The sequence below is a fragment of the Lemur catta genome, chromosome 23 (assembly GCF_020740605.2).
Source record: "Lemur catta isolate mLemCat1 chromosome 23, mLemCat1.pri, whole genome shotgun sequence".
NCBI lineage: Eukaryota > Metazoa > Chordata > Mammalia > Primates > Lemuridae > Lemur > Lemur catta.
Genome location: NC_059150.1, coordinates 13,127,864 through 13,152,743, shown reverse-complemented (window position 1 = coordinate 13,152,743; position 24,880 = coordinate 13,127,864). Strand labels below are relative to the sequence as shown.

The following is a 24,880-nucleotide window of genomic DNA, read 5'->3' as shown; positions in this document are numbered from 1 at the left end:
AATTATTATGAATCCATTTTATATATGTGTGTGAATAAATTTATAGAGACCAAATAGACTAAAGTGAATAACAAGGAAGAATTTACTGTTTGCTCCAGTATACAATACACATTTACTGAGCACCTATCTGGTCACCACAACAAACATTTACCAGCATAGTGTTTAAAAATTTAACTTAAAAGATACTATGGCTTCTTTCAAAATACAATTACATATATTGTCTATACAAGCCATGATGCTATGCACTGAAAATGCCTTATGAGTTATTTATTGCGTTACATTCACCTATTTATTCATTCATACATTCTAGAAATATTTACTGAATATCTAGTGTGTGAAAACATCTCCTAGGTGCTTTGAATAATAGTAACAAACGCTAGCACTTATTAAATGCTTACTATGAGCATGTCAAGCACTATTCTAAGGGTTACCTCACTAAATTTATACAACTCAAAAAGGTAGATAATATTGCTGTATGAGGAAATTGAGGTAAAGAAAGGTTAAGACACAGTCCTAATGCAAACAGTTCACTTTGTAGTAAGGGGACAAACAAGTGAACAGACAGATATAATAGAGCCTAAGATCTATCAACCAATAAAGGTGCACCTATGCGTAAATTCAAACCCATGCTCTCTCTCAGGTAGCAATGCTTATGACAAACACATTTCAAACACCTTGTTTTAAACAAATAATTTTAATTTTAATTGGAAAGAGTATGCATACACGAGTTGGCAAGCTAGTGTTAGTACTAATGGATTGTCGTATCTTGTATGGGTCATTTGAATTCTATGGACTTTGGGTTCATTGACAAAATGAGGTGTTGGAGTAAAGTGCCAGTCACTATTTTTAGACGTTTTAACCCTAATTAAGAGTTTTACAAATAGGCCTAATTTATACATGGATATTTCATATTTGACCACAAGGATTTTGAATGTACCTGTCAAGAGTTGCAAGTCTAACAGTCCTTTCTTTATTGCATAAAAGTTCGAACAAAGCTCTTTAATTGGAACTGCTAATGTGGGGTATAGTGTAGTTAAGTGGTACTTGACATGTAGCCCGTGAATCCCTTAGGCTCCTACAAACTCTTTCAGGGGCCTGCCAGGGTGAAACTATTTTCATATTAGTGTTAAGACATCATGTGTCGTTTTCACTCTTGTGTCCATGAGCGTGCGGTGAGGTTTTCCAGATGCTACTTGATATGTGAAGATGTCACTCTGCTGACTGGTAGAATACGTGCTTCTGTATTTTTTTCCTTTAAAAATTTCTCAAATTTAATTTTTGATATGGTAAATATTGATAGATATAAATGACAGAAACAAAAGCTCTGTGGGATCCTCAACTGTTTTTAAGAAACAAATGTCCTGAGACCAAAACACTAGAACCACTGATACAGCAGGCAAGTACATTTGAACTCAACATAATACAGGAATAAAATCCTAACCCTGCCACTTGCCAGCAGTGTGACTCTGGGTAAGTTACTTAACTTATCTGAGCCTAAATTTCACTGTGTGTAATAATACCAACTTCATATTTTCATGTGAAGATGGAACTGGATGAGGCGTGCAAAGCACTTTACACCAGGTCTGACAGAGTAGGAGCATAAACTTTGCCAGAAAATAATTTACCTTGGGAAGTATACACAAGAAAATGGTAGGCTACATCCAGAAAACTGGATGGCTGGTGCATGGGAAGGAGGTGGGGAACTTTTCATTGTATACCGTACTCTTCACTTAGGAGGTAGAATTTATTAAAAGTATTAATTTAATTAAAATTCTTTTAGAAAAAGAATTGCCCTATCCTTCCTAGATATAGGCATGGTAGTATACATGCCACTTCATTTTTTATGAAGCTGCTCTGTTGCAAATTTACGCAAATGGCTAAGCATACAAGGACAGTAGCTCTAGTCTAAAACACTGCTGAGGCTCCTTGCAGCGAACTCAGAGTTAATTGGCTGAGGCCTGATATACCACATCCACTGTGCCACACACAGACTTTCAGCTAACCTGGCTTCCCCGTGTAAAGTGAGAAGGGGGTTCTGATTTTTAAAATATCGGACTTTTCTCTCCTGTATCATCAATCTCTCCATTATTGAAAAATTGCCATCAGTATACAAATACGCTACTGGGGTCTCCCATTTTTTTTAAGTGTGACTCCACTGGCCTCTCCAGCCACCATCCTCTGTTCCCATTCTCCTTTCCAGCCAGACTTCTCCAAAGAGTCGCGCTAACTTTCCTTGTTTCTACTTTCACACGTCTGGTTCTCTCTTCCATGTGCCCCAATCTGGGTTCTGTCCCTATCACTCCGCTAAAAGGTTTATCCAAGACCACTTGCCATCAAATCCAAAGGTCTGTCTTTTTTTTAATGTCTTACGTATATTCTATGAGGTGGTTGGTCATGGTTAGCTTCTTAGATTGGCTGGGTGGCAATTCCTTTACCTGCCCTCTTGCTCCTCTGCCTGCGTCTTCACTGTCCCTGCTCTTTGCACAATTGTGTAAGGTCTAATTCCTAAAAGACAAACCCTGTCTCTAGCTGGGTATGGTGGCATACTTACTGCTGCAAAACAAATTACCACCAACTTAGTGGCTCAAAGGTAACCCACATTTATTACCTCGCAGTTCCCATGGGTCGTGAGTCTGGGTCCTTTGTTCAGTACCTCATAAGGCTACAGTCAAGATGTCTGTTGGGCTGTGTTGTCATCTGGAGACTTGAATAGAGAAATATTTACTTCCAAGTTCATTCAGGTTGTCAGCAGAGTTCATTTCCTTGTGGGCATAGAACAGGGGTGGGGGCCTCTCTACCAGGCCCTCCCATGGCAGGGGAGCTCACTTCTTCCAGACCAGCAGGAGAATGTCACTTCCACTTTTCTCAGACAGTGCCTCCTGTATTCATGGGAGTGACATCAGAACTTTGACTGGATTTGGGAAGAGATGTCCAATGACTCTCCAATGTGTATGTATGTCTACTTCAGTCTCTACCTAGAACTACAGATTCATAGATCTGTATACTTGGCATCTCAAATTTAACAAGGCCTAAATTATTCCATCCCTCTATAAATCTGTTACTTCTCAGATTTCTACTTCTCATTAAATGATACCATCATCCACACTTTCTGCCAAGGCAAGAACCTAAGAGTCTTTGATTCCTCTGTTTCTCTCACCTTCTACATTCAACCCATCATAGTTCTATTGGCTCTACTTTGAAAACATAAATCCATCCACTTAGTTCCATCTCCACCATTACTAACTCTGTATGAGCCACTATCACTCCTCCCTGGACTTCTGTAAGAGGCTGTTGGTATCACCCACACCCTCTCCTGACCCCTGTTATGGGCTATATCCTGTCTCCCCCCAACACACGCACACACCCAAATTCATATGTTGAAGCCCTAAACCTCAATGTGACTGTATTTGGAGATAGCGGTTTTAGGAGGTAATTAAGATTAAATGAAGCCATAAGGGTGGAACTCCAATCCAATAGAATTAGTGTTCTAGGAAGAGGAAGAGATACCAGAGATATCTGTCTCTCTGCATGCACACAAGGAGGACATGTGCGAACACAGTGAGAAAGCAGCTATCTGTAAGCCAGGAAGAGAGGTCTCTCCAGAAATCAACCCTGATTGCACCTTGATTGTAGACGTCTAGCTTCTAGAACTGCAAGAAAATAAACTTCTGTGTTTTAAGACACCCTGTCTGTGGTAGTTTGTTATGGCAGACCAAGTAGACTATTACAATGGCCTATATATATATATATATATATATTCTTCACACAACAGCCAAAATGATCTCTTTAAAATCTAAATTAAAATTTGTTCAAAGGCCTTCAATAATTTCCCATTGAAAATGGAATCAGACTCATTCTTCACCTTGGCCTACAAGATTTCCACCACCTGCCCGTCCTTTTGCCCTTATCTCGGGCCACGGGCATCGGTCACAGTACCTCCTTTCTGTAGACAAAAACACCAAGTTTGTTCCACCTTAGAACTTCTGTTCTTGGTCTTCCTTTGGCCTTAAAGTTTCTCCCCTGATTCTTCACATGCTGGTTTTTTCTGCATTCTTGCCCCAATGTAACATCCTCAAGAACCTTCCTTTACCCACCCTTGTTAAATAATCTCACTCACTCCTCCCCACCACCTCAGCCCAAACACTAATTAGTGCACCACTCTATTAATTCCCTTCATAATTTACTGTAATTTCTAGTTCTCACTGTCTCTCCCTCTTGTTTTTGCTTATATATTGCCCATTTTTCCTCATTATAATGTGAAACTCAAGAGGCTGGTGCCGTTGTCTCCCTTGGCTGCATCCTCGGAGCTAGGAACATGCCTAGCACGTAGTAAGCCCTCAATAAATAGGAGTTTAATCAAGGATTAAATAAATACAAAACTGTGGCTGGAATGAAATTCTTTTACATGTATTTTCGTACAGTTTTGCTGGTATTCCCGTAGAATAGATTATCAGAGTGAAATCGCTGGGTCACAGGGTATGCACATTTTTAATTTTGATAGATCAGAAGTACTGCTTTTTAATATTTAGTGTGACTAATTTGCCGCTTTAAAATTTAATTATCACAAATTTAATTTTTTTTTCCTCTCCTCCTTTGAAAAATGAGCCATTTCAAAACCATTCTTTTTCGCCCTAATATTTTTATGGTAACTGAGGCATCATTGTTCATTTTGCAAGAACTCTAGCTTTTGCTTTATAGATTAAATTGATGCAGCCAATTTGTCTATTAAGAGAGTCTCAAATTAAATCATCTTTTCGAATTGACCACCCAATTCAAAACGAATGATGTATTCCATAGAGAAAAAAATACCTCCCTCCTTTTTACACATCTTTCTTCTTTTCGAAGTGTAGATATTTGTTTGAGTAAAAGCATTAAAGTACACACAGTATTGACACGTGAACACTCCGAGCTGAACATTGTAAGTTTGAAATTTACAATTGTTACAGTTGGCCCCTGACTTAGCCATTATATTAATCATTATATGTATCACAATTGCTTGAAGGGAGGCTATAGCATTAGCTAGAACCCAGAGCTAAGAATGCTTGTGTGTCCATTTGAGTTAGCCTCATTGTTTCCCATCCTCAGTGGTATCATAACCTTCTCCAGCTGCCTTGTCACTGTTTGATATAAGGAACTAGAACAAGAGTGTGGATGGCCCCACTCAAACATGTCCCCACTATCAGGAAAAACTACAGCTCAGCTACATGTGTATCTGACAGTGGGTCAGGACAGAAAACAGTAGAATTGCTTTTAATTCCATTCAGTTGTTATAATCTTCACCTCGATTGCAATTAAAAGCATTTGTGTCTAAAGAATAATTACGAATTTTGAAATAGAGTGAACATTCAATAAAGACTTTTGTAAATCTTATTCCTAAGAAAATACTCTCCTATTACCTTGTGCAAATGGCAATCTATACCAATTGGCTGAATAATAATTAAATGAATGAATTAATTAATTCTTGGAAGATTTATTATTTCACCAGTCACTAACCATGATCTACACCACAGTAGGACAAAATTTAAAAGTTCTTCCATTATCCTTCAAATTGCACTCCAGAGCTCTTCATACATAATTAGGTCTTAAAATTTTTGCCTAATGTAACTTACTGTTTCCTAACAAGTGTAGTCAAAAAACTTCAGAGCGACATTCACAGCCCTTTCCAGCTTACCACGGATCCCTTTCTAGCCTCAATCCCCACCATTCCCTACACTAACCACACATCAGCGATACTGAACTACCAGCTCTTTCCCAAATATATCCTGAACTTCCTTCCTTCTCTTCTTTCTTCCAATCCATCACCTATTTTCATCTACTCAAATTCAACCCTTTTCCTAGTCTCGATCAAATGCCACTTCTCAATTAAATCTTCCCCCAATCCTCACCTCCTCTCTTCAGAATTATAAGTATCCCCTCAGTATTTCCCTGGCACCCAGTTACAACACTAGCGCGCTCTGGATGGTGCATGTCTATATACATTATTGATTTACTCTGTTAGATTATAAGCTCCTCAGAGGCGAGAACCTGTGTTATCCATCTTGTATCCCCCATTGCAACTTTACAAAGTCTTTTATGTACAAGATGCTCAAAAATGTTTAAAGAGTTGAACAGAGCTGCTGAGCAACACCGCTGGTTGTTTCCACTGACCATTTTTTGGCAGCTGTTTCATACCACTTTGTGATGCTGCCTAGCACATACACACTCTTCATGCACATAAAACAAGAGGAACCTAAAGGAGATTTATTGTGCTCTACCTTTCTTGCATTCTGAATTGCTTTTTGATTCCAGAGCAACTCTGCATGTATGTGTATACTGTCAATAAACATCTTTGTCCCACCAGCTTAGGGATGTGTAGGCGGAGATGGCACCAGTAAAGTAGTTACGTGTGCAAGCGAAATGGGTGAAAATTTTCAGACGGTGTTAACATTTTGCAGGCTTGGAAGTCTCATGCTTAGTTAACCATGGATAAGTATTCAGGTTTGATATTTGGCTAATGGGTAGTAAAGAGATCATTTCTGTATCAAGACTGATTTGATTTTTGCAAAATAGTATTAAATATAAATATGTTGATCAACCTTTGGGGAGCTCAAAGATTAACTTTATAAATGGAAAGGAAAAAATGGCCCTATAGAACCTATGTCTCAAATTATCTGGCTTCTAGAAATCTAGAAAAATCTTTTGTGTTGATTTGTCACTATTCCGATGTATAAAAGTTATCCAGTTGACTGGATACCCTCTGTCCCAAGCCATGGCTTTTAGGTAATGGTACATGAGAGCTTGAACTGCTTCTCATGTTTTATTTGTAATCTAAACCAGAAACTCTGGCTCTTGTCTATAATCATTCTTTTACTTTATCATTATGTCAAGATGAAATATACCTTATGATAAAGCATCTGAGTGGTTCAACTAAAAAATATAGAAGTTGATATATTTAAATCTAGATTCCTCTGAAGTTCTCGTTGTGCAAAAAAGCAAACTTTTGATGTGACTTACTCTCTGAGTCTTGGAATTCGTGATATTAATAAATAAGGCAAAGGAACCACACCACCTAGTCAGGATTTATAAGCCCAAACTCATCCATTTTAGCACAAGGAGCCCAGGATAAGGGAGAATGGTAAGGGAAAGGCAAAGGCAGGAGAAATCCCATTGGCTTGAAATGAAGTTGATGGTGACCAGGAAGATTAACCCTTTCCAAAGTATAATAAGCACACATAATGAACACACATAATGAACACAGCGGTGCCTATACATCACTGTTTTGGTTTATTCCTGGAAGCAGGGTAAAAAGATTCCTAAGGGCTAAGGTAAGTGGGCTTAGCAAAAATGCACCACAAAGACCAGAGGGAAAGCTCTGGAAACTGCTGGATCATCAGATCAATAGACTCAAAGATGACTAAGTTAGGAAGCTTTATGCAGTTTAAACATTTGTGCAGGGAGTATCCCCACTCAGCCTTTTATTGACAGCTACAGATCAATGGTAATTTTTGATCATTTTCAACCTACATAAACCTATTGACCCCACGGCCACCTCTGGGGCACTTCAAGTCATCAAAAATAATCAGAGGAGATGGTGTAAAATTGTCAGACTGCTGAAGACTCCAAGTAGTTTCATGTGTCCCCAGGAGCAGAGTTGAGAGGTTAAAATGTAGTTCAAATTGCCAGCAGAACCTCAACTGGCAGAGTGTTCCAGAGAGTCTTGTCTTTCTGTCTCATAAAATGATGCACTGATTTGTATCCAGACTCTGACCTTCATGTATATAAGTTAAAGGAAAAAAAAGAAAAAAAAAAGAGGCTAAATCTCACTTAAAACATTAGATTGCAGAGAATGTATTATCCCTAGTAAAATATTTCTTCCTGTTTTCCTTTGTTGAGTCATTTTCTTCCTCTGCTGCCTGACAAACGTAGCTACTGTATTTCTAGAGTAAAAAATCTGAGTATGATACGGATGTGCACATAGAACAGACAAGACAAAAGGGAAGCAAGTGCAAGTTGGTAGCCCAGAGGTCAGGGATAACAAAATGTATAGTTCAAAAAAATTGGTAGGAAGAGTGAAGGGAAAGAAAGATCAAAATAATGGCAAGGAGGAAGGAATAAAAGTATTGAATAAAGATAATCTCCGTAGAGAAAAAGGAATGAGGGAAGGAAAGGGATGGAATACGAGGAAAGAGAAAAAAGGGAAGGAAGAAATGTGAAGCAATGGAGCAAAAGGAAACGAAATGGTTTCTAATGGTGACTTTTCCTAGTCAGCGGGACAGGATGCTACCTCTCCAGAGGAAGGACCCGAATCCAAAACATTTCAGATGCACCATGCTCAAGCAAATATTCTGAATTTAAGGAAAATAAGTAACTGAATAAATAAACAAGACACAACTCAATCCACAGAGTGAACAGCATCCAAATTTTGCAGCAGAATTCTAAAATAGTGCTCCTTGGCACTGGAAATCCATTCAGGAGAGAATCATAAAAATTCTTTCCTAAAAAATCAAAGAATAAATTGATAAGGATTGTTTTGCCTTTTTAAAATTTTCTTATTTTTTTTCATATGACTTTTACTAAACATTGACAAAAAGCATGGCTATTCATGAAATCTGTTTGTGGGGTGTGTGTGTGTTTTGTAGCTCTTCAGAAATGACAAATAAATGTAACATGAGAATTTGTCCTTGGTATGATTTCATGACACAGAAATTTTCCTTTACATCCCAGTCTGTGATTATTTCTATTGTTTATAAAACATATAAATATAGACCAGGTTAAGCTGCAGGCATCCCTGGTAGGAGGATACCTACACATTTTCTGTGCCAGGCGTGCACAAACTCCAACTTGAGACCTGCAGGTCAAATTTCTGTATTAGCTGGTGTAGGTTTTGAGGCCAGGGCATTTTGAAGACTTCTGCTTTCAAGGATCTGAGCCATAAATGTTTATTAAAAGAATCTATAATGAAATCAGTTTTGTTATTTTCTTAATGGTTGCCTGGAGTGGGTTGGATGACTGAATGCCAGTTGTTAATCATTAAGTACTCATGTTACCAAAAGTGTTTGATAGTATTGCCATCTAGGGGCTGAATGGAATTCTCAGCTCTGAAATAAACTGTAATTGAGCAGGTGCTGCTATTGACAATATACATATGTTTTTGCTTTATAGCCCACATGCTTTTCATGTTTCTTACGACAAAAGCCTATGAAAAAATGTCCCTCAACAGCCTACCTTTTTTATATATAATCTGTTAGAGGTGATTACTATTTGCTTTAGAGCTTATGCTTTTTTGGCATCTATTACTGAATATTCTGAACAAAGAATTATTCTTTTTTCCATTATTAATCTTGCCTGTGTTTGCCCTATTTCCACAGAAAAGGAATCATTTATCAGAAAAGAATGTTTGTAATCGGGACTTGTAGCATCTTCAGATTTAATATTCATTATGGTCATTTTAGTGCTGTGCTGTATTTATCTAAAAGACCAATCCAATGTTGTGGAGAAATAAGTTTTTAAATATTTATGATCTAACTTTTAATATTTTAAAAAAGAGAAATTAGTATTTCTGTAAAATTTGTTTCAGAGTCTGCTCGCTTAGCAAATGTTTAAATATTAAAAGATTTCAAGAGGTTAGCATGTAATATCATAATGGGACTTATTGAGATAGGAAAATTGACTTTACAAGTTTTTGAGACGTTAAGGAAATTGTATTTTCTCTGCTTATGTTTAACACATAGTAAGAACCATTTACACAGTTGAAACTTATAACCAAGAATGTGAGAAAATAATGCCAAAAATTATTTCTACAGTGTCTTGGTTTTGTCTAACCAGTTTGTTTAGAAAATGGTTTAGCTTGATTTTGTTATCCTTTTTTAGATTTTATCCAGATGATATTTGGATATACCCAAATTAAGGAGAATTTCTTCATGCATAACTTTGTCTGATGTTCTTGGGTACCTACTCTCAGAAATAACTTCTACTCCCTCACCTCACATTCCTCCTTTTCCCACCAAGAAAAGAACTGAAGACTATCTAGCCCACTTAAATATCTAATAAACCAAAGCTGATCTCACACATCATTAAACATAAATATCCTACTAACCCAGTCAAAGCTTTCTCATGATTATTCATATTCAGTGGGTACGGTACACAACAGAAAATGCCTGTGTGTGTGTGTGTGTGTTTACCTATACACACATTACTACCCCACTTGTAGACATAATTCCTACCTTAAACAGACATATTCATTCAGTCCAGATGTGGAAAGAGCACCCCAGGGCCTTTGAAAACATTAGAATTCTTAACTCCAGTTTAGTTATGCCAAATATGTTAAATGTTGCTCTCCAAGCAGGAAAAAAAAAAACAAAACACTAATTCTACTATCCCTTTTTTCTTTTCTTTTAAATCGACAAAGACCAAATTCTCAAAGCCTAGGTAACGATTACTTTTGGTCACTTTCATGGTTTTAGTTATGTTGTTTTTAACAAATGAAAATATTTTCATATTTATATTAATAGTAGACTTTTCTAAGTGCATATTTATAGTTGGCTTGTTACTGTTTTCTTGTTTTTTTTTATTGAATTTGTAAGATGTGAATACACCCCCAAGAGAATTAGAGAAGGAATAGGAAAGATGGAGAGAGTCTTATCTATAAACAAATAGTGTTGGGGAGTAGAAAACTAGGGTTGTTCAGGTTAAATCTTCAAACTCTTAAGACTAACCTAGTGGGCTAGGTTTTCAGTCTCTGTCATGCAACTTGGTACCACTGACTTTCATCATGAGCTGGGTGCAGCACTGATCTGAGGTATTGTAGATTTTTATGTGTGTCTATATATCACACCTTTTGGGTTGCAAGCTCTGAAAAGAATTGCATCCTATCTGATCCACTTTCTGGGTGTCTGAAATCATATAACATTAGGTACTACACTCAGGGTGTCAACAGGAAGAAAAAAATACATTGTTTTCTTAATGATAATTCAAACCTCTGCTCTAGTGTTTGTGGTTCTGTTGCTAATGTACTTTGGACTTGCAGTTCAGAGAATGACCTTCCAGCGATACTGTTTCTTCTACAAGAAACTTACTTAACCTGTTAACTTCCTTGCAGGGAACGACGCATCAAGCCCACCTGTTTGGGTTGGAACCATTCACAACATACCACATTGGTGTCGTGGCTGCAAACCAGGCAGGAGAACTTTCAAGCCCCTGGGCTCTGATTCAAACCTTAGAATCTTCCCCAAGTCGACTGAGCAACTTTACAGTGGAACAGAAGGAGAATGGCCGGGCATTGCTACTCCAGTGGTCAGAGCCTGCCAGACCCAATGGTGTGATTAAGGTAATGTCTACCCTGCATTTGAAATCATGTTTGCTGTTCTCCAGATAAATAGATGAGCCCTTACATGCCATCAGGTCACTGTGGGAGAACTCCCTTCACAGCCTGTTTAATTCTCCTTGATGGCTCCTCCAGGCACTTAATAGATCAGAGAAAAAACTCGCTTATATGCATGAGGCTTCTGATGAAGCCAACACTGGGCTAAATGCTCTCCATGGATTATCTCATTTAATCCTCACACCAACCCTACAAGGTGGGTACCACTAAACCTCAGGAGGCATATAAATCTAAATTACTGCCCCAGCCCACATTGTAAATGATGGAGTTGGGATTTGAACCCAGGAAGGCACACCAGAACTGAATTCTAAATGACTGTGTTCTTACTGCCTCCTAAATTATCCTACCCGGTTGTCTATTTAAACCTGGCCTAATTTCCACTGTAAACAGGACTCACTATGTAAGCCACGTGTCTGCTAACTCCCTGACTGCTGTATGTGGTCATGAGGAATAATTGTGTAAAGGTCATACGCATATCCCAAGCTTCCCCAGCCTGTGAGTACAGAGGGGTTGCATTTCCATTAACAGCCTGCATTTTGATGCTTAGAACTCCCACGCACATGAAAGCCAGACCTCATCTTCCTTTCAGATGTCCCTTCCCAAGGGTGGTGGCGACACACCTGTCGGTCTATGCTACCCCTTCTACTTGCAGTCCCTTCTGACCCCTGAGACCCTCACCAACTACCTTCTGCAGGGTGAGCCTGTAGGATCTCCAGCCTGGAGCTGCTACAGACACTCTGCCCTCTGCTTTACCACCGCTTCTCACGGTAGCAAAGACTCCCACGTGAATTCCACATAGAACAGTTAAGACTAAGCTGTTACATTTAATAAAGCTTCCCTGAAAACCCTAAGAGAGGGATGACAGTGGGAAATTATGTATGGCAATAACTTAGAACTGTAACTAGAACTCACAGGCCCGGGTTCATCCTGTGGGCTGCCTCCCCGCCTAGCTCCAGGCCTGCTGCAACAAGCAGTAGCAAGCCGCTTCCCACCGGCCTGCCTGCATGGGACGGAAGCCAGACTTCCCCCACCCGGGGCAAGAGGCTTGAGCCTTAGGATCCGTGACCTCAAAATCCAAATCACAGCCCTCAGGCCCCTATCAGAGAAGAGAGCTCCCTGCACGTCTATCAAAGCACTTCTCTTTGGGAGCCTTTGTTTCCCATCTCAGCATCTGCTGCTTCCTAGCATGATTGACGATAGGAATATTGACTCCTTATACCTTCATTTGCATTTCACCAAATATTTATTAAGCCTGTACTTAGTGCCATACACTTATTCAAGAGTGAACAAGACAGGCAAAGTCCCCGCTGTCACAGACCTGACGTGTGTGCAATGTGTGGATAAGTGTGTGGGGGTGTATGAATGGTGGGGGTGCAGAAAGAGAAAGAATAAGCTAGTAAATACATAAGCAAGGGAATTTCAGAAAGCGATGAATGCTGTAAAGAAAATTAAATAGAATGATGCCATTATGCCTGCTCAGGCTGTTTTAGAATGGATAATCATTTGAATTGAGCTGACATTTGAGCTGAGTCCTGAATGACAAGATAGAGTTAGTCATGTAAAGATATGGGGGCAAAATGTTCCGGACAAAGTGAACAGCAAATGCTGAAGGCCCGAAGCCAGGAATGAACTTGGTGTATTGGAGGAAAAAGAAGAAAGCTCATGTGGTAGGAAGCACTCAGGGGCAGAGAAAGATGGCACTAGGAGAGACTGGGGGGACTGGCAGGAGAGAGATGGTACCCTACCTTGTGGGCTGCGATAAAGAATTTGGGCCGGGTGCAGAGGCTCATGCCTGTAATCCTAGCACTCTGGAAGGCCGAGGCAGGAGGATCGCTTGAGGTCAGGAGTTCGAGACCAGCCTGGGCAAGAGCGAGACCCCGTCTCTACTAAAAATAGAAACAAATTATCTGGACAACTAAAAATATATATAGAAAAAATTAGCCGGGCATGGTAGCGCATGCCTGTAGTCCCAGCTACCCAGGAGGCTGAGGCAGGAGGATTGCTTGAGCTCAGGAGTTTGAGGTTGCTGTGAGCTAGGCTGACGCCACAGCACTCTAACCCGGGCAACAGAGTGAGACTGTCTCAAAAAAAAAAAAAAAAAAAAAAGAATTTGGAATTTGTTCCAAGTGCAACGAGAAATTACTGAAGGCTTTAAGCAAAGGAATAGCATGATCAAATGTACAGTTTTAAAAATCTCTCTGGCTACTGTGTGGAAAATGGACTCTGAGGGGCTATCTAGAGTCTGAACATTATTGAAGAAATTAAAGCAGATTAGATGGAGGCTCGAATTAGAGTGGAAGTTGTAAAGTCATGAAATATGGGTGGATCGAAGATATATTCAGGAGACGGAGATGACAAAATTTGAATGGACTGGATGTGAGATGCGAAGGAAAGGGAGTGTTTCAGGATGACTTCTGGGTTTGAGCCTTGAGCCGTTGACCAGGAAGGGAAGGCTGGAAGGGGAACAGGCTTGAAGGGACAGGTAGGCAGGTGGAAGTACATGTTTAGAACTTCCAAGAAAGATCTTTACTGGATAAATATTTGGAATCCGGAAGCAGGTAGTGGGTATTTAACCCCATGCAGGTCAGCTATGGAGACAATGTAACTAGAGATGAGATGATGAGAGCCTGAGTCCAAGCCCCGGGACGTGCTAAATTTTGGAGAGCAAGAGTATGAAGGGGAGTCAGCAAAGGAGATTGATAAGAGGCAAGTGAGGTAGAAGGAAAAGTAGGTGAGTGCAGTGTCCCAAAAGTGAAGAGAAAATATGCCAAATGCTACTGAGAGATCTAGGAAAATGAGGGCTGTGAAGCCACCTGAATTTAGAAGTGAGGGGGTCATTGTGATCTTGACAAGAAGATCAAGCGGTAGAGTGGGAAACCCAGTAGGGACGGCTGGTGGAGGAGAGAGTGGCAAGTGAGGAAATGAGGATGGGGACTCAGTAAAGAAGTTCAGATGAAAAGAAAAGCAGAGAAATGGGGCAGTAGGTGGGGGCCTGTGGGGGCAAGAAGTTTTACTTAAAAATTAATTGAGGATACTTGAGTACCTCTAAACACTGGTGGAAATAACCAGGAGAGGGAGATAACTTGGTGATGCAGGAGATGATGAGAATAATTGCTGGAGTGAAGTCGTCAGGACAGATGAGGGCATGGGGTGCAAGAGTGCATGTGGCCTTTGGTGGGGGCAGAGATGTTTCATCCATGGCAAAGGGGGGAAAGCAAATAGTGCAAGTCTTGCTTCACTTGGATATGATCACAGCAATATCTCACACAAGGAATTCCTTCCTCACTGCTTCGACTCTCTCAGTGAAATATGTGGTCATGTCAACAACCAACTGTGAGGGAGGGAAAAGCGTGTTGGTGGTTAGTGGGGAAAGAAGAAGATAATCACGTTGGAAAAAGAGAGTACGCAGACATGAAGGAAGAGAATAGGATGACAAATTGGTAGTCGCCTGTTGAAAATTTATGGTGAGAAATTTAAAGTGAGGCCAGTCAGTGTGTTTGAATGGTTTTCTCCAAACTCATTTAGGAGCTTGGATCTAGAGGGCGAGCTGGATTTAACGCTAGTTAGAGATTTGCCAGGTGAGTATCAGCAGCATCAAAGGGGCCCCGGGGAGTCAGAGAGGCTGCAAGTTAATTATGGAATCTGAGCTCCCTTCAGAAAATATGCCACTTCCCTCCCCCCAGGGCTGTTGTCTTGCCCTAGAACCCCAACAAGAAAATCACGTGTCAATACAATAGTCCAACATAAATAGATTTCCAAAAGTCTAGACTGTTTAATCTTAAAAAACAGTAAAGTATAGTAACAATTCAGCCTAAGCTTCCCCAGTAACCACCTGCAGGAATGTTTCAAACTAGATGTGCCTTCCAAGGGGTTCTGGTGTGTGTCCTGTGCCCTTGTGAGAGTCACCATCATGAGGAATCATCTACAGGTGTGTCACATTCAGGTGCATTGAAGCAGGAAAAAGGTGGGAAACCACTGTTTGAAAACATCCATATTCAATTGAAATCACTTCCCATCTTCCCAAAAGATCAATGAATAATACAGGGATGAAAACTTGCTCTACATTTGTACTGTATAATGAGCATTCAGATGGTTTTTCCTAGAACAAAAGAATACTTTGCCCCAAAGCAGCAATCAATGCTTCTGTGGGCTGCAAGAGAAAACAGAGCATTTTTTTTCATCTCCTCCTCATCAAAGTTTATATATATATATATATATATATATATATATACACACACACACATATGTATATATGTATATTTGTACTTATGCATAATATATACGTGCCTGTGTGCCTTCTCTCTCTCTCTCTCTCTCTCTCTCTCTCTCTCTCTCTCTCTCAGCCCTGGCCCCCTGTAACAGCAAACGATTAGGCATTATGATTCCATTTGCCAGCAAATGCCAAAGATAGACAACATAGATAGGCCCTGCTTGGCCTAGTCAGAATGACATCACAAGCACTTAGTGTCTACGAACTAGTCCCTACTTTAAAAAAAAAATAAAAATAGGAGAAATCCCATGAGAACTATTTAAGTCAAAGAATCAGGTCCAATAGCCCTTAGCTTTTAGATAAATGCTTGCATATTGCCCAAACTTTAAAAAAAAAAAAAAAAGGCAAAGGAAAACATCGGTTCTCTTCCTGTGGATCTTACATTAACTAGAAAAGATCACATTCCCCAAGTTCCGATCAGAATGCTTCTTCCGGATTAGGGTCATCAAGATGAGGAACAAGTGAGTGGCAGCCGGGTGGGGTGGAGCGAGGTGGAGACTAAAGGAGCTAAGTAGCCGCACCAAGAAATTGTTTGCCACGCGTTACTCCCTTTGCTTCTCTTCCTGCAGACATACAACATCTTCAGCGACGGCGCCCTGGAGTACACTGGCCTGAATCGTCAGTTTCTCTTCCGCCGCCTGGATCCTTTCTCTCTGTACACCCTGACCCTGGAGGCGTGCACCCGGGCGGGCTGTGCACACACAGCGCCCCAGCCCCTGTGGACAGATGAAGCCCCTCCAGACTCGCAGTTGCCTCCCACGATCCAGTCTGTGGAGGCCACCAGCGTTGAGCTGAGCTGGTCGGAGCCTGTTAACCCAAATGGAAAAATAACTCGCTATGAAGTGATTCGCAGATGCTTCGAGGGCAAAGCTTGGGGGAATCAGACAATCCAGGCCGAGGAGGAAATTGTTTTCATAGAATATGATACTGAAAGGGATACATTTCTGTATAACGACACAGGTTTGCAGCCATGGACGCAGTGTGAATATAAAATCTATACTTGGAATTCAGCTGGGCGTACCTGTAGCTCTTGGAATGTGGTAAGGACGTTGCAAGCACCTCCAGAAGGTCTCTCCGCACCTGAGATATCCTATGTATCTATGAATCCCCCAAAACTGCTGATTTCCTGGTTCCCACCGGAACAGTCTAATGGCATTATCCAGTCTTACAAGCTTCAAAGAAATGGAATGCTCTATCCTTTCAGCTTTGATGCTGTGACTTTCAATTATACTGACGAAGAGCTGCTTCCCTTTTCCACCTACAGCTACGCAGTCCTAGCCTGCACCGGTGGCGGCTGCTCCACCAGCAAACCCACCAGCATCACAACTCCGGAAGCTGCTCCAACAGGAGTCAGCCCTCCAGATCTCTGGGCCATCAGTGCCACTCAGATAAATGTATCTTGGTCACCACCATCAAGTCAAAATGGGAAGATCACTAAATACTTGCTTAGATATGATGGTAAGGAATCTTTTGCTGGACAGGGCCTGTCCCTGTTGGCTTCCCACCTGCAGCCCTATACCCAGTATAATTTTTCCCTTGTAGCCTGCACAAATGGAGGTTGCACAGTTAGTAAGTCAAAATCTGCCTGGACGATGGAGGCCCCACCAGAGAACATGGACTCCCCAACATTGCTAGTCACAGGCTCAGAATCAATAGAAATCACCTGGAAGCCTCCAAGAAACCCAAATGGCCAGATCAGAAGTTATGAACTTAGGAGGGATGGAACCATTGTATACACTGGCCTGGAAACTCGCTATCATGATTTTACCCTCACCCCAGGAGTGGAGTATGGCTACACAGTGACGGCCAACAACAGCCAAGGGGGTATTTTGAGTCCACTTGTCAAAGAGCAAACCAACCCCTCAGCACCCTCAGGGATGGAGCCTCCAAAATTGCAGGCCAAGGGCCCTTGGGAGATCTTAGTGAACTGGGATTCCCCAGTGAGGACAAATGGCGTTATCATCAACTATACCCTCTTCATCCGTGAGCTGTTTGAAAGAGAAACAAAAATCATACACATAAACACAACTCATGATTCTTTTGGTACACAGTCACTCATAGTGAACCAGCTGAAGCCATTTCACAGGTAGGTAGCCAAGTCTGGGTTTTCTGAGAGCAGCCCCTGGCCTTTCTGTTGTGTGAGCCCCCAGTGAGTTCTAGTGAAGATTCTAAAAGGAAGATGTTTGATATCCCCAACCTCCATCCACGTAACCATCCACGGTTGATGAAGCACATCCTCATCCGACCAAAGCCTGCTTGCATATCCTCTGGAGAGCAGAATTCTTGCAGGTGATGTTTTGAGAGTCAGTGGTTCAGGGAGGTTGCAATTCACCATGATGTCTGGAACAAGTAGTCCAGAGATGGGGCCATTCCCTAAGTCTAGTCTTCCTGGAAACATGAAGGCCCCAGGACCGTTCTGAGAACCCCAATAGGGTTGTCTGACCCAGACTGTGAAAAAAAGGAGGTATTATTGTGAAGTACAAAAAAGTGCCAACCAATGAGAGCTATTACCAGCCAGAGTTGGACTAAACCAAAATTTGTTTGGGAGAGAGCCCTTCTTATCAAATCCAGCACTTCTTCCAGAGATAACAAGGCTTCTCTGACTCCATTTCCTCACCCCCTTCAGGACTCCCTCAGCTCTGATCTCGTGGTGTCTCAGGACAGTGTCACTTTGCCAGCCCATATCTCCCCAGCGGTTCCGTCTGGGCTCTGTGACACGCATGGAAATGAGCTGCTGTCCACACAAAGGAATCTTGCCCGTAGCTTAAAAAATTGCTTGGCACTTTTCCCCAGCACATTTTAAGTAACTTTCATCCCCAGGGAAAAGAGTAATAAAAGACATTTTTATGCTTAAAATTTAGTAAAATGAACAGAATCACTTAAAAACATTAAAGGCTGCAAAAGTGTTGATTTCCAGCTACCATAGATAAAATTCAGCTATTATTGTAATCTACTGATGTGTAGATTAGATCCCTCCTATAATTATCTCTGATATATAGTGCTGTTTAAATGAAACATTCATGGTCTTCTGCATCTACTCATGACAATTATTTAGGGTCGTATTAAATATTAAACAGTAATTAAAACTTGCTCAGGTATCGTCCATTGCTAATCCACACGCTATGTGAGTTGGCTTTCATCTTACTCTCATTCAGGGCATAAAAAGGGCCCATGGTAGCTGCAGAGCTGTACATTTTGTACTGGCTTCCTCTTTACCTGACTGTACCTGCAAGTTTTAAAAATCATGTCAATTTTCTCCCCTTTGAAAAAACTTATTCAAAAAGATTTCCAGAGAAGAAAACAGTTTTCCAGATATGAGAGGAACACTTTTTCTGGGCTGGGGGGGAAAAAAAGTGTATCTCATAAACTTAGCAACAGTACGTAAGGATATAAGTGAAGTCTCTTCATGATCCACTCGAATTGAATCTAGAAGTGACACTGACGTAAAAGAGAGTGTCACTTCCATATGAAGTTAGGGTTCATATAGTAGTTTTTTTTTTCTTTTGGTTTTTGTTTTTTAGCAGGTTCTTGTTTGTTGAATATTGCAAATTCATGTGTTTTCCTTTGGGCACCCCCAGCTGGTCAGTAGAAAGAAGTAGCCTGGGATTGTCCTAAATAGCAGAAGGAATCTTACCCGGAATTTTAAAACTGTCACAGATAACCCAGAATATGAATACTGTCTATGTGGAAAGTCAAAATTGACTTCACAGAATTGCTTACAAGTCAGATCTGCCATACCCAGCTATGGATTTGATCACCAGCAAACAGGGAGCCCCACCATGGTGGAGATGAGTGTGAGGGAGAGGGAGGGGGAGAAGAAAAGGGGAATGAGAGAAGTCACAATGGAAAAAAGGTGAAAGAGAAAGAAAGCAAGAGAACAGAAACCAGTGATTTAGAGGAGCAAAGAGGGAAGGTAGGAAATAGAAGAGGAAAAGGCTAGAACCAAAAGAAATAAGGGGAGAAATAAAGGTAGCTCGGTGCTTGAGGAAAAAATAGGGGTGCCATAAAATCAGTGGTGCATGAGAACAGATGAAAAAGTGCTCATTTGCAGCCATGGGCACTTAATACTCACAAAAATCTCATTTGTTGGAAGAGAAAAATCCCTGCTATGTAAATAGACCTTTCCAAGTGGCAGGGACCAGCTATGAGGCAAAACATAATTGATTGGTTGAGTTTAACTGGATGGTGATAAGGTGTCTTCATGATTGATAATCTAGTGTGTAGTTGGGTTAACTTTGGCCCCAAAAGGTCTTCGTGTGGTGTAAGAGAGCCTGTTCTAAGATGTCAGGTATCAGGTGAGGGGATTTATTACCACTGAAACCTTAACTCCAGGATGTTCCTTCTTGACCTGGAAATAGTCCTGGGGAAATCAAAGGTAGGAGGAGTCCAGGGCTGCTGAGAACCGGTTCATACTCCCCGAGGTCTGCATTCTTCATCACTGTGTTAAGTAATTCTGCAGAGTATCAGAATTTCCATGCTGGAAAGAATCTTGAGAATTTATTTATTCCATACTTTCCTGTTTAGGGGAAGAATTATGCTCACTTCTTTCAAGCAGATGAGGATTTTTTTTCTGGAGTGTAGAAAGCCAGGAGGATTTAAAGTGTTCTAAAATTTCTACGGAAATATGATTTTGTTATTCTTTAAGAGTTAGCTATAGATAAGAATAAATGTAAACTTCTCTCTCTCTCTCTCTTTTTTTTTTTTTTGAAAACATTGGGTCTGTTAAAGAGTCTTCCCATGAAAATCTATTTTTCTGATTTAAGCGATAATTTCTGCTTGTGTCTTGAAGGTACGAAGTACGAATTCAAGCCTGCACCACCCTGGGATGTGCATCCAGTGAATGGGCATCCGGGCAGACTTCCGAGATTGCTCCTCTGATGCAGCCTCCTCCACACCTAGAGGTACGGATGGCTCCGGGAGGATTCCGGCCCACTGTTTCCCTTTGGTGGACAGGACCAGTTCAGCCCAATGGAAAAGTTTTACATTATGAATTATATAGAAGACACATAGCACCTCAACCTGGACAATCCAATCCAGTGCTAATCTATAATGGAAGCTCAAGCTCTTTTACAGATTTGGAACTATGGCCTTTCACAGAGTATGAGTATCAGGTAAGAAATGTGCGTTATCAACAATTCAAGCTGATTGTGTACACCATCAACCTGCCTGTAAAACTTGCTTGCAATTTGAAAGCCACTTAAAGAAATGTGGGGTTTTCAGGAGGGCAATAATATCCTCGGAAAAAAAATTAAGCTATAAATGAGGGAGGAAAAAAACATATTCATTTGCTTTTTTCATTTTCTTGGTTTTTGATCCATGTTGTTTTCATTATGCAATAGATTCCAGGTAAAGTATTTGCATGTGTTAACGAAGTGGTTTTGACCATTAAGATTCCTTTTGTCAATGTTGCCTTGGTAGGAGATGCTCTTGTTAAAAGATCCCTTTGAAAATAACTCATTAATTGTACCAAGGTAAAGTAAAATAGAATAGCAGACATCTCTAGCCTCTATGCTCCAGAAAGATGCACAGCACTGGGAAAAGTGTAGAGGAATGCAACTGACCTGCACATGGGGGTGAAGTAAGGTTTGTGGGAGGGTGGCCTAAAAAATAGGACTTTGCATATTCCTAAAAAGCCAAGAATTAATAATACTATTCTGAAAGTGTTTTGAAATCTATAGAGGACTTCTGTTGGGTTTGTTTTGTTTTGCCGTCCGAATCCATTTGCATTCTACTTGTAATAGCAATCCTCTGTCCTGGGGGGGAATGGTTCCCCCCACCCTTTGCTCAGTCTTGGTGGGAGTGTCAATCAATGTGTCAGGCTGTCGCCTAACCAAGTGGTGGGCACCTGAGCCACGCTCAGCCCCTCAGATTTGCCTGGGGCTTGATCCTCAGCAGAGTGACTCGGAATTTTAAAAGGTGGAGGTGAGAAGTTCCGATAAGCTATCCCCAACCTCACGCTAAAAGTTTTTTTTTCCCCTGCTATTTCCAAGAACGGTTCTTCAACTGTTCTTTTAATTCCATATGCTCCCGATCAATTCCCTCTTGCTTAAGCCAAAACCAGTTCCTCTTACTTGCAGCCAAAGGAAGCTTGCTGATGGATGTAAACACTAAGTGCCAGGCACAGTGCCAGGAGAAATCTTCTGAAAAAGGAAACTGAGCCTTAAAAAGCTTATCATAACCTGAAATAAATAATATCACTAAGTTACCAGAAATGACGTAACCCAATCAATGAGTGTAATGGTTAGAGGTGACCTTTTAAGCATGAAAGGAATATATTTTAGGCCAATAATGTATGGGACAAATTACCCAATGAAGTTAGTAAGAATTAAAAATATAAATAGATTCTTGAATGGTTCGGAGAAATACTCAGATATAAATCCATAGTCCCTTATTTGCAATTCCAAATCTAAAAATCTCTCAAAAACAAGTTTTTTTTTCTTGCTTTGATACGCTCATTTGGCAACAATACCCAATCTAAACAGACCTGAGAGAAGGGGAGGAAATGGCAGATTAGAAGCAGCCCAGGAACCTGCAGCTTCCAAGAAAAGAAGAGTAAATAGGAAGCAGGTGCCTACCTACCTACGGATGGCTATTCTTGGAAGGAACATTGTGAAACTGCAAAGAAGCAGCGTGGGATAATCGGTGTGGAAAATAAAAAAGGTGACAGGGTGATACACTTGATCATATCAAAGTGTATGCATGGGGAAGATTAGCAGGATAGAGCGCTGGGGCATCATGCTCACTCTGCGGGTGCTGTGGCCGAGTTGTGAGAGGGCTCTCTTTGCTGCCACAGATCAGAGACCTGCCTGGAGTCTGTGCAGAGCCATTGCACCAGACAACAGGTGCAGTGGGGGTTGAGCAGCAGCTAAAGCCATCCTGGGCTCTCAGGTGCACAGGACCTGAAAGCATGGGACTCAGCTTTTCAGCTGCAGCCTTCACACTGCCCCTACCAGGCTGGCGAGGGAGCAGACCAAGGGGAGCCTCCTCTAAGCTATACCCGGTGACTGGAAGCCAAGCACCTCTCCCCAACAGTGCAATACGGGAATTGAGTGGGGTGCTATGGGCTACAACCTGGGAGGCTTTGGGCAAGTGCTTCAGTAGGTCCTGGGGGATACAGGGAGAAGTCCATGGTCCCTGGGCCACTGGAACTGACCTCCACCCATATGACTTGGAATCCAGTCCCTGAGCCTGTGGAACAGGTGCCACCAGCTTGGCCCTGACCCCGCCCTACAGGTCCCAACTGCCTGCTGCCTGCTCAGCCCTGACACTACCTCCAGGTCAGATGGGCCCTGCTGTTCCCACAGCCCTGCTCCCAGCTCTGAGGCTCTGCTCAGAAGCCCTGCTTCTGGCTCCTCCCCAGTCTCGGCTCTGAGGGTCACATGCCAGAGCCCAAGGCTCCACCTCTGCATCACCAGAGCTCCTACCAGGCCCAGGACGCCACCCCGAGATTCCAGCACTGCACCTAGACCCCAGGACCCCACCCCAGATCCTCCACCACTGCTGCAGGGTGGGCAGAACTGCTCCAAACTCCAATGCTCTGCCAGAGACCCCCAGCCTCAAGCCGCCAGTACTCTGGGACCTGGTTCGAGTAAATGCCCACAGCCCGGGAACTCATGACCCCTGACTGTATAGCCTCACCCCGCTGCCACTGTCACCTCTGTGGGGAGACCCTGGGCAGAGCGATCCCCACAACACCTGCCTGAGTGAAGAGGGTCTTGCCCAGCTCCCAACTTGATCATCCTACAACTGTCTGGTGAACAGCCTAACACCGAGCACAAATAGCATTCAGAACAGGCTTGAACAGAGGCAATTGCAGATGGACAGATCAAATCAGAACAGCTGCACTACAGGCTTCTAGTGCACACACCCCTCCCCTGCCATGTCAACATTCCAGAGAAAGGGGGGGCGGGAAGCACCATTTAGGGACTTCCCCTTCTTTTCATTAAGCAGGAGAGTTCCCAGCCAAGAATAGGTGCCCTGCAAATCTATTAGCCCTGAGTCAAGAAAAGAGGTTTCAGATGAGAAGAAACCAGCAAAAGAACCCCGGCAACATGAAAACTAAAAACAGATCGACACCCCCAAGGGACCACAATGGAGCCACAGTGGTGAACCCAAACTACAAGGAAACTGTTGAAATGACAGAAATGGAATGCAGAATGTGGATGGCAAATAAGATGAATGGAATTGAAGTGAAAGTTGAAAACCAGCAAAAAGAAGACAAAAAATTTTCTAGAAATTAATGAAAAAGTCACTAAAGAGTTAGACAACATAAGGAAGGATATAACAGAGTCATTGAGGGAATTTCAAAGCACAGCAGAAAGCATCAGCAACAGACTAAACCAGGCAGAATAAAGACTCTCAGAGCTTGAAGACAAGGCTGTCGAGCTAACCCAGACATTTAAATAGGCAGAGAAGAGAACAAAAAAGGTGGAACAATCACTTAGAAACATATGGGACTATGAGAAACAAACTAACATACGAATTCTGGGTATCCCTGAAGGAAAATAAGAACTGAAACCCTGGATGCAGAAAATGCTTTCCAAGAGTTCATCAAATCCCAAAGCACGGATTTTTACACCACAGGGATAAACAAATTTATTTCTCATTGGCAAAAAATGTGTTGATTGTAATGGTTCCCATTTTGATTAATAAAGATGTGTTTGAGCCTAGTTATAATGATTTAGTATAAAATTCACGGTCTGAAACCGCAATTACTTTTGCACCAACCTAATAGCTAAAACTAAATGACCCATGGATACCAAATACATTTGGTATTGTGTCGTGTCATTGGGTTAAATACTGGTCACATGATCTGTAGAAGTCTCATCTCAGTTTTCTAAGGAATGGTAAGCTCAGAGCGTGTGTCTTGTATCTAGTGAGATTTTTCACCAGGATCTAAGGACAACTGGGAACCAAGGGACCCACATTTCAGAGGGAAGGCAAGTTAAGACCCTCAGGCTAGGCTCTCTTTTGTAACTGTTACTCTCAGCTCTGTGTTATGTTCCTTCTCCTTAAATTCGCATTTATTAGCTAATCCCATGTAGTTACAACATAAAGGTACAATGTAGGGGGGAAAAAAATCTAACTTATCAGGCCAAAGACCCAGTTCTTAAGGAAAATGATATTTTGAAAAGCATAGGTTAAATGCTGACATAACTAAACTAGAATATTGGATTTATTTAGCCTGTGTAAATGCTAAATCGATACGGACCCTGAGTAATCCTGCAGAAGTCATTTCGGAAATTATGTGC

The 24,880-nt window shown here is 41.5% G+C and overlaps 1 protein-coding gene across 1 annotated transcript in view; it reads left to right on the top strand.

Moving 5' to 3' along the window:
- USH2A (usherin) overlaps positions 1-24,880 on the top strand; it is a 605,447-nt gene that overhangs the window by 548,025 nt on the left and 32,542 nt on the right. The window contains exons 61-63 of the mRNA XM_045536030.1: positions 11,078-11,305; positions 16,199-17,715; positions 20,419-20,740. Coding sequence (XP_045391986.1) covers positions 11,078-11,305; positions 16,199-17,715; positions 20,419-20,740 — 2,067 coding nt within the window. The remainder of the gene's footprint in view (positions 1-11,077; positions 11,306-16,198; positions 17,716-20,418; positions 20,741-24,880) is intronic.